The 14489-nt window shown below is 38.7% G+C and overlaps 2 protein-coding genes across 6 annotated transcripts; one reads left to right on the top strand and one right to left on the bottom strand.

Annotated features, from left to right (window-relative positions):
* The first annotated feature begins 356 nt into the window (after positions 1–356).
* Positions 357–4244, top strand: LOC137593697 (BTB/POZ domain-containing protein 1-like). 2 transcript variants are annotated; one of them, XM_068312645.1, is made up of 8 exons: positions 357–966; positions 1577–1733; positions 2087–2192; positions 2281–2478; positions 2706–2835; positions 2923–3010; positions 3244–3390; positions 3500–4244. In XM_068312645.1, the coding sequence occupies exons 1-8, from the start codon at positions 545–547 to the stop codon at positions 3656–3658; spliced, it is 1407 nt and encodes a 468-aa protein (XP_068168746.1). In that variant the 5' UTR covers positions 357–544; the 3' UTR covers positions 3659–4244. The 2 variants fall into 2 exon arrangements, with proteins under 2 accessions (XP_068168746.1, XP_068168738.1); XM_068312637.1 differs by having other exon boundaries at positions 2643–2835.
* Positions 4245–11901: 7657 nt separating this feature from the next.
* Positions 11902–14400, bottom strand: LOC137598019 (RNA guanine-N7 methyltransferase activating subunit-like). Of its 4 annotated transcripts, XM_068318385.1 has the most exons (5): positions 14378–14398; positions 14231–14264; positions 13932–14096; positions 13376–13546; positions 11902–12357 (listed from the first exon to the last, which is right to left on the bottom strand). In XM_068318385.1, the coding sequence occupies exons 3-5, from the start codon at positions 14093–14095 to the stop codon at positions 12156–12158; spliced, it is 537 nt and encodes a 178-aa protein (XP_068174486.1). In that variant the 5' UTR covers position 14096; positions 14231–14264; positions 14378–14398; the 3' UTR covers positions 11902–12155. The 4 variants fall into 4 exon arrangements, with proteins under 4 accessions (XP_068174486.1, XP_068174485.1, XP_068174487.1 ...); XM_068318384.1 differs by lacking the exon at positions 14231–14264 and having other exon boundaries at positions 14301–14400; XM_068318386.1 differs by lacking the exon at positions 14231–14264 and having other exon boundaries at positions 14378–14394.
* Between the last annotated feature and the right edge of the window lie 89 nt (positions 14401–14489).

The following is a 14489-nucleotide window of genomic DNA, read 5'->3' as shown; positions in this document are numbered from 1 at the left end:
AGACCAAGTTTAACTTTAATAGGCTTCTGGAAACATAGCATGTAGGTAAATAACTTCATAACGTTGAAGATCATTTTTGTCTTTTTATATATATATATATATATATATATATATATATATATATATATATATATATATATATATATATATATATATATATATATATATATATATATATATATATATATATATAGTGTGTCTATATATCTATATCTATGTATCTATATATTTATAATAATAATTTAAACATTGAGGAACTTTTATTGTTACAGGTTCTCTTGTGTTTAGTAATAAAGTTTAACAAAAAAAACTTGTTTTGGAGGCGGTGTGCGCATGCGTCATTTTGACGGGTTAGCTCGAAGCTCGAGTTGACCGATGCATCGTTTATTCACACAAGCTAGCTCCAGGTAACTAGCTGCGTATCACAGCAATGGCGTCCCATGCTATTGATACCACGTAAATAAACAACGCGGACGGAGCGGGCGGCGCGTATTCGTTGGTCGTTAACGGTTGTTTGTGAAGGTAGCGTAATACAAGTGCGGTTATGTCGGCTGGGAGTGGTGGAGGAGGCAGCTTAGCGTCGAACCATGACGGCCAGGAGGCAGCGTCCAATTCGGCTCACTGCGGAGCCGCGGCAGCAATCTCCACCGCGCCCGCCTCTGGCCCCGTCCCGTCCGCCTCTTCCCCGTCTGTCCTCGGCCTTCACCGGGAGCCCATGTACAACTGGCAAGCGACGAAGAGTTCCCTGAAGGAGCGCTTCGCTTTCCTCTTCAACAACGAGCTACTGAGCGACGTCAGGTTCATCGTTGGGAAGGGCAGACAGGCCCAGAGGATACCGGCCCATAAATTCGTTCTCGCCGCTGGCAGCGCCGTTTTCGATGCGATGTTCAACGGAGGGATGGCCACCACCTCCACGGAGATCGAGCTGCCCGACGTTGAACCAGCAGCGTTCCTCGCCCTGCTCAGGTAGGACAGGTGTAAAAATCCAGCTCGAAACTGAACTAGTAAAGTATTGCAAACATTTAGCTTCGGTCAGATTAGAAGATTAGTTTTTGTGACTTTATGAATTGTTTTCACTGAATCCTGTCGGATCTTTGTTGATGCTGAAAGCAGGACGAAGCGAGTTAATATGAAGATTTGATCTTGGACGTCATGAGCTGCATTTTTTAAAATTCAAGCTTAAAATCAATAATGGTCACTTGCTTCTGTTATTATAATGAATGATTAGTTACAATCAAAAATAGATTAACAGGCAATAGCAAACATTGGTGCACACAGACACACATCATGCTCTGTAAACCAAATTGCCTCACCCAAACAACTGCAGTCTAAAATTGGAAAAATTTCTGCTATGATAAGAGAATGTCTGATAATAGTTTAAGTGAACTAGTCTAAAAAAGTACTAGTTATGAAATTCTAGGTTCCAGAAAGTGTCAGATACCCCATGCCTATCAAACATTAGTACATATCGTACAGATTATAACAGTGTAAAGATTTCACAGCTCACAATGTGTTGGCTTAACGTTTCAAAATGAGTCTGCAGATAAAAACACTTTATCACTTGTTAATTCTACAGGTTCCTATATTCTGATGAGGTCCACATTGGACCAGAAACTGTGATGACTACTCTGTACACGGCAAAGAAATATGCCGTCCCTGCTCTGGAAGGCCATTGTGTGGAATTCCTGACCAAACACCTCAGAGCTGACAACGCATTCATGCTGCTCACTCAGGTTGTTTTACATCAAATACTGTCTGACAATTAACAGGTTCCAATGTCACTTTGGGTTTCCAGCCGCAGGTATCACATTACCTGAATTGCTGCTGCTGTTTTAGGCAGAGACATATTCAATTGTAGGTTTGTCTTGTCTGTTAGTTTATTTGACTTCCTTTTACTTTCCTTCAAAACCTTCAAAATGTCACTTTAGATCCAGTTTTTGAGGTTAATGATATTTCTCTTTGACGCTCCATCAATGATTGTAAACATAAAATTCTCTAATTAGGTGATAGAATACAAACAATACATTTTTTATTTCACTCAACATCTTGATCATTAACAATTCTTCTTTTGTGCTTTTGATTACAGGCAAGGTTATTTGATGAGCCTCAACTTGCCAGTCTCTGCTTAGACACCATAGACAGAAGCACGGCAGATGCAATAAATGCAGAGGGCTTTACAGATATTGACCTCGGTATTGAGTCTGGTTGCATCGTACTTTCTTGCTAAATGGCCTGTTAGATTGTGAAACGCTCAATGTTTTTGTCTGGGTTTGTATTTAGAGACCTTATGTGCAGTGCTGCAGAGAGACACACTCAGTATCAGGGAGAACCGTCTGTTTGGAGCAGTGGTTCGCTGGGCAGAGGCAGAGTGTTACAGACAACAGCTTCCCCTGACCTCGGACAACAAACAGAAGGTTCTGGGCAAAGCCCTGCCGCTCATCCGCTTTCCACTCATGACCGTTGAGGAGTTTGCAGCAGGTGAACATTTTGTTTCTTGCGCTATGACAGGACTTAAATTTTTTCCAAAATCAATACCGATCAGTTGAGCCATTATTAAGTATCATGTTTATTCATCATATTCCTGCTGTAACCATACTTTTTACACCACAGAAACCAGCTTGATATTCTTTCTTGTGCAACAGGGCCTGCCCAGTCTGGAATATTGTTCGATCGGGAGGTGGTAAATCTGTTTTTACACTTTACAGTAAACCCCAAACCACGGGTCGACTACATCGACAGGCCCCGCTGTTGCCTCAGGGGGGAGGAGTGCAGTATTAATAGATTCCAGCAGGTAGAGAGTCGATGGGGGTACAGTGGTACCAGCGACAGAATCAGGTGAGATGACAAACATTGATGCTCAGTTGTAAATTCAGATGTATTTGCATTTGTTTCTCATTTTTTTCTGCATTTTTCTTTTTATAGATTCAACGTTAACAAAAGAATATCTATAGTGGGGTTTGGCTTGTATGGTTCCATACATGGACCCACTGACTATCAGGTCAACATACAGGTAATGAATGTCTTGCTCAGACTCTCTCTGCACATGTTTCTGTAGCTCTGTAGAAATCAGTTTGGGTTAGTAAGGCTACTCGTGGCGTTATAGAATAATGATGTACACTGGTAATTTCTTCAGTGGGTTTCAATACCAGTGTATTAACTTTTTTGTTAATTTGTGATTTTGAATGGATTTTGCCTTTGCACAATATTTTCCCTGTAGCTGATGTATTCATTCTCCTTCCTTAGATCTTAGAAAGCGACAAACGCATTACACTGGGACAGAACGACACAGGTTTCAGTTGTGATGGCACAGCCAACACCTTCAGAGTGATGTTCAAAGAGCCTGTGGAGATCCTACCCAATGTCAGCTACACTGCATGTGCCACCTTAAAGGTCAGCCTGAACTTCCTGCGTCAAAAAGTGTGCTATTGTGTAGAAATTACTTTTTTTTTTTTTTTAGGTTTTTATTAACGTATCACCTGCTTTTTAATTTATACCCCAGGGTCCAGACTCCCATTATGGTACGAAAGGGTTGAAGAAAGTGACCCAGGAATCGGCAACAGGGACCAAGACAACTTTTTTCTTTTTCAGTTCACCTGGAAATAACAACGGTACATCAGTGGAGGACGGCCAGATACCAGAGATCATCTACTACACTTAGACATAACACTGTCACGCCAGTTCATTTACTAGAGAGACCTCAGGCTGCTGGGAAGACTGGACTGCTGAAGATTTACATAGTGCCTCACGAACCCTTGGATTTAATCATATCTATGTGTGTGCCGGAGTGGTGGAAAATAATACCTCTGGCTTTTTCTAGACAGAAACCCTACAATCAGTTGTCAATGGTATTGATGTCTTGTTCAAGTGTTGTTATCAGTAAACTGCACAACAACAGTTAGTCCTCCACACATGAAACTTCAGAGACTTGGTTACTGTCCCCTTTTTTTTGGTCAGATATTACTCATATATTACCCAAAAATGTCATGTCTGCATATTTTTGTATCGTACACCATTATCATCTAATCAACTGTTCAACTGCAATTACATTGTACGTGTATTAAGAATTCATGTGTGTGTTTTGTAACTTTGCTAGTGGTACATGTTGTAATTTATGACTTCATGTTTACTTAGCACTTCATCAAAATAAAAGAAAAGTTCTGCATTTTAAACTGTGATGTAAATGAATTTTTCAGCTCCAAAGCAATAAAATGTAAGACTGAGGTAGAAACCTCAGATGGTTCGAAGCTGGTTCTGAAGAATGTATTGTTTGTCAGCAAGGTGGGAGAGATGGAGTCAAAGATTAGCCAGTTATAATTTACAGTCTATGTCCACAAATACACAAGTAAAAAATGAAAATTGAAATGCATCAACAAAATAAACGTCTGAATATGAACTTGCCGCGTAGTAACTGCCATTAAATAGAAATGTGTTAAAATCCTGTAAGCAATTTTATGTTCTTTCAACACCAGTAAGATAAATTAGAGCCAGTTTTCAGGAAAGTGCAGTGCAGAAATATGAACCTGAGTACATAAAATATGGACGCATGATAGCAGGCAGTGATGCTGAGTGATGCATTTTGTATTTTGTCAAAATGTTGGGAGCCCCTGGTTTATACCATTCCTTTTTCTGTCACTAGGAGATGCCAGAAACCCACTCATCCAGCTGCTCAACTCCAACTGGAGCTGGGAGTAGGAAGCACTGTGGTTGAAACCTGAGGAGTTTCAAGATGACTGAAGATGAGAAAGTGATGAGAAAAGAAAGTCTGCTATACGGACATTTTATTTTTCTGTTTGCCCATTAATTATGCAAATTAATGTAAGGGAGAAAATACCTGCTTGAATCAAACAAATGAGGAGTTGGGGTTTGTTTAGACCAACATTTTTGGGAACCTTGATTAAAAAATTAATCTCAAAGCTGTAAAATAATTATACAAGCCTAAAACCTGTGAAGTCTCTAACAACCTGCTTGATTATTCATGTAGATAACTTTTTATAAGAAGCGATGAGCATGAGACTGAAGTACCTGTCAGAAAAACGTGAAGGAATATTTCTGACAGTTTATAATATCATCAGTCAAGTACCACAAATGACAGTTGTCAGTAACATTCATTTAGACCTTAATGTTCATGGTATGTGTCGTGCTTACAACACCAACAAAATAAGAAGCAGAAAATCATAATAATCAAATTTAAAAATGCTTTAAAGTACTTCTAAGTACTTGAGAAAATGTGCTCCACAGATGCATCACACAAGCAGCATTTTATTGTTGTAGCTGATCAAAGTGGAGCTATTATACTAATGGGTATTATTTGTAGAGATGCAAAAGATTGCTTTGGATCAAAGGTGAAATCTGTAATGTGGATTGTTGTAATACAATTATAATTGTCAAAAATATATTAAGGTATTGTTTCAAATAGAAAAAACCGTGATGTTGCACCTGTGGAAATAGCATCATTTTAAGGGAATCAGAAGGTTAATGACTGATATTCAGCTGTTAAATCAATACTGTATATGATGTTTTTTGATCACTCATAATTTAAAGAACACTTGCTCATGTTTGAAATGTCTGATGTTTGTCAGCACTGGAAATTTAGGGTGATTTGTGTCCACCTGAGACTATAATGCTAGAGCACAGAGATGAAGCGCTCTTAAATTGCATAATCCCTGCATTCATATGATGGAAACAAGGCCACTTAAAATGGCTGTGAGTGGGTTTTGACAAGAAGAGTGATCCATGGGGGCTGTCAGGTGAGTCACTGGGACCGGAGAGTTTCTCCTGCTGACTGCCCACTTAGTCTGCCTGTGTAACAGAAAGAGTTGAGAAAATCCATTTGAGACAGGTTTTCACCACCCACCAGTGGAGAGAACACGCAGGAGGATAGATGTACTTCAGCACCGACAGTCATCTGCTCTGGGCTGTGTTGTGTAAAATGTTTAAGGACTTCAGAGACTCTAAAAAACAGGCTTCATGAAAGACCCTTGAAATGTTATTATAGGATGATGGAGGGAAGTTTCCACTCATTCTGTGGAAAAATATGAAACTACTGAAGAAGTTTCATCCATGACAGAGGTTTTGTGCTTCTGCACACATATGTGTGTGTGCATTGTGGGATAAGATAGCAGCTCATGTTGAGCTGTAAACTTAAGCGCTGACATCTGTGGGAGAAGATTTTCTCTCTTCTTTTTGAAATTCTGTCATGACTGCACAGGACTGAAGTGTTGCAGATTTATTCATAAATAATTACTCCATTTTACCTTTGTAACACAAGAGTTTTCTCTTGTTCAGGTTCACCGAATGAGTATCATATTTTATCAGCTTAAAAAGGATCACATGTTGAGACTCCTTATCCTATAAAGAATGATTCATTCATTCATTCATTCATTCATTCATTCGTTCGTTCGTTCGTTCGTTCGTTCGTTCGTTCGTTCGTTCGTTCGTTCGTTCGTTCGTTCGTTCGTTCATTCATTCTTCATTCATTCTTAAACTTTCTTAATGTTCATCCAATCCATATTTAAGCTTTTCTGTCTTGCTGTATTGGTGCAGTTGTGTGTGTGTGTGTGTGTGTGTGTGTGTGTGTGTGTGTGTGTGTGTGTGTGTGTGTGTGTGTGTGTGTGTGTGTGTGTGTGTGTGTGTGTGTGTGTGTGTTAATTACCATGCACAGAGTGTGGCGGGCCTCATTAAGACCCTGAGCCAGTGAATCACTGGGTATTCATCTTTGCTTATGTCAACTGAAACAGCTCGTTTGTATTTTCTCACACTTCATAGGTCATAGGAGGAAGGAGAGGGGAGTTATCATAGCGTTCCTGGTTCCTGGTGGTTTAATGAAATGTTCATACACACTTGTGGGTATCTGCATAAGAAAACCAGTAAAAATGGCCAAATTCTTTCGACATATTCTGTTGTTCTAGGGCCTATTTATGAGTACATTTAGAAATAAATAGTTTATATAATCTAGTTCTTTAGATTGCATTTGGGACTTAGGTTGATGGCTGTCATATTTTTGCTTTTGTTGTTACAAACTAATTATTTTGAAAAATTAATCGGGGGCTTTCTATTTTCACTTTTCTGTTGCACCCATTGAAGTTATTGTTTGACAAAAATAGAATAAAGGATTTGGAGTAAAAAGGATTCTTAAAAATAGTTATTATTCACCACACCAGGTAGATTCAATCCTTTTGTCTACCTTCTGGTTTCTGAAAACAGAGCCTTTGCACCTTTATTTTGACTTTCACTATTATTCAACAGTATATATACTGTATGTATCAACGAGTTAATGGAGGGCTCTTAGGTTCCGTAAGTGTAAATGCAGCCTTGTCAGCAGTAAAAACTGTACAAGCCAAAGGTTTGGAACAAGCTCCCTTGTGAATTAGTGTAGAAATGTTTCATTTTCACAGACAATTTCTGCATTGGAAAAATTCTCACTGCAGGGAGCATTGTGGGTAATTTACATTCTAACCTGGCCCAAAGAAAAAGTCTTGATTTGGATGCACTTAATAGGGGATGTAAAATCTGGGCAGGTTGTTCAGACAATTTGATTCCAAGTTCTAGATATCAAGCAGCTCATATTGATAAATACTGGAAGTAATTTCTTACATTTCTGTGTGTGGCAGTAGAGAAAAGTAAATGTCATGTGCATTTAATCAACATCCATTTTTTTGATGATACACAATTTTAATCCACCACAACTGATAGCTTTATTGTTTTTTTCCCCACATTTTCACATCTATAAAGTTGTTGAAACTTTGACCAGAGACATTTTCCCTCTGAACTTCCCATATGCTTTATTATGGAAAAATAGGAGGATCAAAAATCTACTATACTGAACTCTGTGTCAGAACTCCCTTCTTTTTATCCCATTAAAGTAACATAATTATTGTTCTTTAAAGTAACCCCATATTGCTTGTTTTGAGAATTTGAGGTAGTGGGATCAAAGTACAGAACACTAGATTGCACACCATCACACACACACATACCATTACTTATCACTGATTATGGTGATATTGGATTATATTTTTCGCTTAGAGCACCTAAGAAATGTATTTACACTACAATCACAGAAGCTTTAGACAGTCTGGAAGAAGAGTTTCCCATGTCTGAAGAAAAGTAGCAGGGAGCGTTGCTGGAATGAACCCCAGAACTGGGTGGGTGGATGACAGTACTGGGCTCCACAGCCTCTGTATCAGCTTGACAAAGGTGAAAAAATGAAACATGTTGACAGAAAGCTAAAAACAGCCAGATAGAATTACTGAGCAAGAAGCAGAAGAAAACTAAATTTCAAACTGACTTATATGAGCTATGTCAAATAAAAGGCTGCAAGACAGACACCAAGCTGTTTTCTAGTTTTTGATCACAAGCAAGTCAACCTTTTTTTTGATTTGCTGATGTTTTTTTCTGGGAGAGCCAGATACCAGCATCCTGCCTCTAATTCAGATTAGACAACCCATGCTGGTAACTACAACTGAAACTACTGAACTGCATAAAAATAGTCCAACCTAGCACCAACTTAACCAGCCTCAACAAAAAAATTAAAAACATTATAATGTTGAACTGTTAGTTATATATCAAGAACAGGGGACATGTACTACAGTAGTAGTATTTTTATTTCATTCACTAACAATAGCAATGTGATATGCTTTCACTTTACATTGGAATTGGAATTTAGGGATTTTACATGCAAATTAATATTTATTTCATACTTTAATATTTGCAGGACTGCAGTATTTCCCCCATTCCTTTATCATGCACCCTGCATTGACTTCCTGTGGAGGTACTACCAGATACTGTATAATCAGACTAATAAGCTCCTCAGCAGAAGCAGAGTCTGCTGTCTTCACATGGATGACCGGAGCGACTGCATGATTAACACATACAGCATACAGTTGGATGAGCAGAGGACAGGACATCATCAAACTGGATCTCCTGCAGTAATTATAAGGGTGTATTTTTGACTCTGAGTGGAGTGTATGCCCACGTGTGTATGCACATGTGTGTTCACGTGACCATGTACAGTTGTGCACAGATTGGTAAGCAGCATACACAGCTTAAGGTCTTTATTTCAACAGAATGAGTAAAGCAAAATTACTCCTCTTTTCACATACGTCACACATTACATGAACACTCTCCACTGTCTGCTGAGGGCAGGAAAGCCTGAACCAACCTCAGCCCCTGCTCTCTAACACCAGATGTAGGTCGCCAAGTGCTGCAGGGGCTGGGGGATGTGATGTCTGTGGTATTTTTGTGCGTGCAGAAATATATGTGTGTATGCACTCAGACGTGGGGGTGGGGGTAAAGTGGTGATTGTAGTGGATGAGTTCACCATCAAGGACATAGCCCCTAGCACACTATCTCCATTGCTGTCACACTGGATCGTGTCAAAGTGGCTGCATGAAGCCTGACAGGCAGGCAGACCACACCAACGGGACTCTCGCTGGCAACTGATTTTTATTATGGAGCACTCAAGATTTCTGGTATTCTTGAGAAGAAGAGAAATGTTGAATTTTGTTTATTTGTCTTGATTTTTTTTCTCCTTAAGGTTGCAAAAAAACAAAACAAAACAGTTATTTACTCTGAGAGCACAACATGTTAGTGCAGCGAATAACAAAAAATCTGTGGCAACCAAAGTACCAGATTACCATGTGATCCCAGATTTTTGATTTTCATGACTTGTAAGCCATAATTATCTAATTCATGAAAAAAGCTTGAAATAGTTCAATGTGTGTATAATTTATATAAAATAAAAGCAATATTTGCAGGAAAAACTTTTCCATGATTAATTTAGCAAGTTTATATGTTAAATTTGATCATTAAAAGTAACCATGTAGTATCCTACAGCCACATTTCTGTATAGTAGAAGAGAATAAAATTATTTCTAGAGATATGAATGCAAAAAAAGTGGAAGTGGAAAATTTTTAAGTTCAAGTTCATTGATCAATTCAAGTTGGTGATTAAAATTCATACCCAAGTGACCATGAATGAGTCTACTATTGGTTTTTAGAATTCACAAAATAGTCATCAAGATATTTCATTCAAAGCTACAAATGTGAAGGTTTAGGGTGAATAAGTTTGTACACTTCCTCCTCTGAGCTGATGAATGTTTTCACTGAAATCTGTTGTGCTTTTCTTGCTTCCCTAACCGTCTCCATCTGTCTCCCTCCTGCTCTGTTAAAATGCAGCAACCGAGAGGAAAGTTTCTCTAATCTGAACTGATTGCACTGGTAATGGCAGCATTCCCTGCCGTGTGCCACAACATCCCCCACACACTTTTCTCCTGGCCCTCCTCCTCCTCTTCTTCCTCCCTCATCTCACATCTGATTGTGCTGCTGAAGTGTCTTCATCACTGAAGCCATAAATAGTCCCCACAGAATGGCATTCATGCACAGACGGTTTGTGTGGTGGATCAGTGGAGTGCACTGTTGTGTCCATTGTCACCATGCAATACTTAATCGATCTGTTGTGACTGGATTAGATGCATATTTAGACCATTAGCAAACATATTTCATAGCCAACAATGCATATAGCAATAAGATATTAATGATGAACATAAATATTTTAGCTGCTTTTCACAATGTGAACTATTTATCCATTTACTGTGAACGCTACATCCCTCCACAGACATTACAGCCCATGTGGAGTAATGTGTCATTACACACTAAAGGGCCACATCACATACACAGCATGATAATACAGGTATTGTTCCCAGTGATCCCCATTACTTATGGACACAGCACTGGCCAGGTTGAAGCTGTGATGTGATTTTCCACAAAATAACTCATATTCCAGTTATATTGGCATTGAAGGAACAGAATTAAGCTGGTTTAAGTCCTATTTATACATGTGAATAATTTCCAGCTATTTATACTAAAGTTAGCTGTGGAATTCGAGTGGGATCAGTTTAGCATTTCTCTTCATTTTCAGCTTCCTCTGGGTAATGATCAGAAAACATTGTCACTGCTATGACAGCTATATTTACCAAGAAACTTTCTCCGCCTTCTCCGTTCCCTAACCTCCTGGTGTCATGGTTTTGATTGTTCTGCTAGTGACCTGCTATCTGGTGGAGCTCCTGACCTGGATCACTTTTTGGTTCCTGGGTTGTACCCCCTCATACCTCTTCAATAACATGCTCCTGGACTCTGTTCAACCACCATGGACTTTGTTCATTTTTGATGATTGTCGTGACTGTGCTGCTCTGTTTACCCATCCCAGGGAGACAGATTCCTCATCTGTTGTTCTCCCAGGTTTCCTCTTTTGTTTCTTTGTCTAGGGATTTGTTGGTGCTTTCCCTCACGCGGTTGGAGGGTCTAAGGAGGGTAGAAGGTACTAACTCTGTACAGAATGAAAATCCTTCAGAGGCAAACTCACTTGTGAATTTGGGCTTTGCAAATAAAATTTGTCTTAGGCCACTTGCCATGTGTTGTACCTTAGAAGAAAACACATGTATTAAAACAAATTTAAAATATATCACAGCTAAAATTTGCATTTTGATTTTACCAACAAGTATACTATCCTAGGTATTAAATAGTTATTTTTGCAGCATTGACACTAAATCAAAGAATGACTCCAAAGATTGGTGGCTGGTGAAAAGTTAAATGCAAAAATCTCACCAACCAGATTTTGCCCTGGGGTGGTATTTTGAGATGGCTACTAGAAAAGAATACCTACGCTTATAGGTTTGTTTCCCCAACGAGTCACAACCGTTAAAGAAAAATGTAGTTGACATACAGTAGAAGTCCATGACAGGCTGTCAGATTACTGAACTATTACTGTGGAATTTGATAGGGAAAAAAAGCAGTTTTTCTGTTTTTAAATGATTATTTAAAACAAAAAGTTGAGTTGGCTTTAAGAACATAACATACAAAATCCCTAAAAATAAACCAAATTTAATAAACATCCAGGATTGTGAAAATACTGGTTTATTGACAACTCAGATCAGCAGTCTGGGCTGCATTACAAATGGATTCTTTCAGATTCATTCTTAAATCAATACTGTTTCTATTGAACTCACCACTGATATCAAGGAAGGTAAAAGATTTAACAGCAAACCATCATATCCTTGCACAACCTTATCATTCCCAAAATGTATTCGAAGATTGAGTGTAGTTACTGGGGAAAGAAAAATTATTTTTCCCCAAAGACACAGATTGAGATCAGAGTGGAGATTAGTAGCGATCATAATGTGGTCTCTGTCTATGGGAGCTGTAACCCTGGTTGGAACTTTGAGGACTGGACTGGTACCGGTTTCCATCCCACGAGTGCCTGTCTTGGTTTCCACCATGCCAGTGTTGCTGTCGATGATGTCCTCTCCAGCCTCGGTCTCCTCCCCAGCCTCGGTCTCCTCCCCATCCACGACGATCCCGGTACCTAGATGGAGGTATTCATGAATAATCTTCATATAAAATATTCAAAGCAAGGATGTAAAAAAAATCAACATTAAACTCAGAAACAAGAGGGCTTGATAGCAGAGTTGAAATTTCAAGATAATAAAGGCTGAATGGCAGCCTGCTGCAGGAGCTCTGTGGTGGTACAACATTACTAGGCTCACTATTTGTACTGCTGCAAATTTACATTTTGTGTCCCACTGTTCTAATTTTTAATAATTTTAGGCTGTATATCCCTTTCCAAGATCATTTTTTACATATTGTTCTATTATTCAAAATTGGAAGATTTGGATCCCCCGAATTGCGTCAAACCTTATCCAAAACCATGTTCATAACCCAATAACCATAATTTAAACAGCAGATTACTTCATACATATAACGAGATTTTTGCATCAATGTGCATCAAAAAAGAAATTTTCATACAGCTGATGGCGACTCCTGAAATATAATGCATTTTTTGCTACAATATCCATTCATTTCAAATCCATTCCTTAGGATCTGCACCAAATGTTACAAAGCCCAATCAGACTAAAGAGACGATGAAGGCCCACCAACTGCTAGCACTCTGCTAACTACATGCTTAAGGATTTATAATTGAATACAACCAGACAACATTTAATGAAGTACTGATAATCTATTTTAAATCAAATTTACACCTAAGGGAGGCCCAGGAGTACTTTCATTTTGACAGGAAAACATAGATCTTACTAATGTAACAGACAAATTCCACTGACTAATACTTGCTATAAAGTGGCTTGTAAAAAGTTGTACTACTTAAATAATGGTATTTTATGATAATGAAAGCATGAACAATGGGCTTTTATGTATACATATACGTAGTTTCTACTCACCATACAAAAAACATTGAAAGGTGATAGAATATTTTAGCCTGGACTTCCTTGTGAGCATCCCTTACATCCTGGGAAGTTTTGAGAGTGGTATAACTCAAATTTACAAATTTAATGTCTGTTACGATAACATATATGCTATCATTGCATTACCGATTATCTCTCTCTCTGTAGTTTCCTCCTCCACGATCCCTCCACTCCTCAACTATGGGTGGAGGATCAGGTGGTCGGCTCCGATACTGTTGGTATTCGTGGTCCTCTGACGAAAATCTGTGTGCAAACAGCTCCTCGTATTTCTGCAGGTTTTCTGTTCTCTCGGGCATGCTACAGAAAATGAAAAGAAAATGAAATGTTAAGGGAAGTAATGGATTACCTGGAATAGTTGATATCATTACATTCATTATACCATTTTTTTCTTTTTTAAATTACAGTATATACAGCTGGAAAAACTTCTGTTACACTCACTACAATACAGGTCAAAGGTCCCATGCAACAATATCAAGAATATTAAATCTGGATAAGAGTAGCTGCTGTCAAGTTAAATACAACATCACACAAGTTACAATACAATCTTTTATACCAGATGAATATCTCTACGTACTGCCAGTTTCCACAACTATTGAGACATGCCACTTTTTCAGACAGTGGCGTATTTCTACACTACTGTATTGAAATATCTGTGGTATTACAACACGTATACTGGCAGCACCTATTATCACCGCCATTATCACTGCTGTTGTCTCCTTCTCCGTGATTCTTCCAGTCTTCGATCATGGGTGAAGGATCAGGGGGCCGGCATTCATTGTCTTCTGATAAAAAGCTGTTGTCAACCAGCTCCTCGCATTTTTGCGGGGTTTCCGTGTCCTTGGGCATTCTGCAAAACATATGAAACCACACAAACACGTGGGTGTCTCGGTTAAGTTGGTATCATGACTATCGGTATGCAAGTTTTTAGTCTTTAGAAGCGGATAAACCGGGAGACCATAGAACAATTCAAAGTAAACAGACCTGGATAAGAGATCCCAACGTTAGTAAAATAAAACTTAAAAAAAACAAACACATACAATACGTTACACACCTCTATATAAGGAGATTTCGTTACTACTTGTACATAAATAGATATGTAGCATTAACAAATAACTGAGGAAGTCCTACTTCAATACGGTTCCAGTGCGGTACGTCACTAAAATACTTCCTCCGAATAAAAGAGCAAGTACATTGGTTCCGATGTCGCACGCACCTGTGCATGGTTGACTGCTTAATTGCT

Source organism: Antennarius striatus, chromosome 1, assembly GCF_040054535.1.
Source record: "Antennarius striatus isolate MH-2024 chromosome 1, ASM4005453v1, whole genome shotgun sequence".
NCBI lineage: Eukaryota > Metazoa > Chordata > Actinopteri > Lophiiformes > Antennariidae > Antennarius > Antennarius striatus.
The sequence above is the reverse complement of the archived record's forward strand: the minus strand, read 5'-3'. Positions and strand labels throughout refer to the sequence as shown.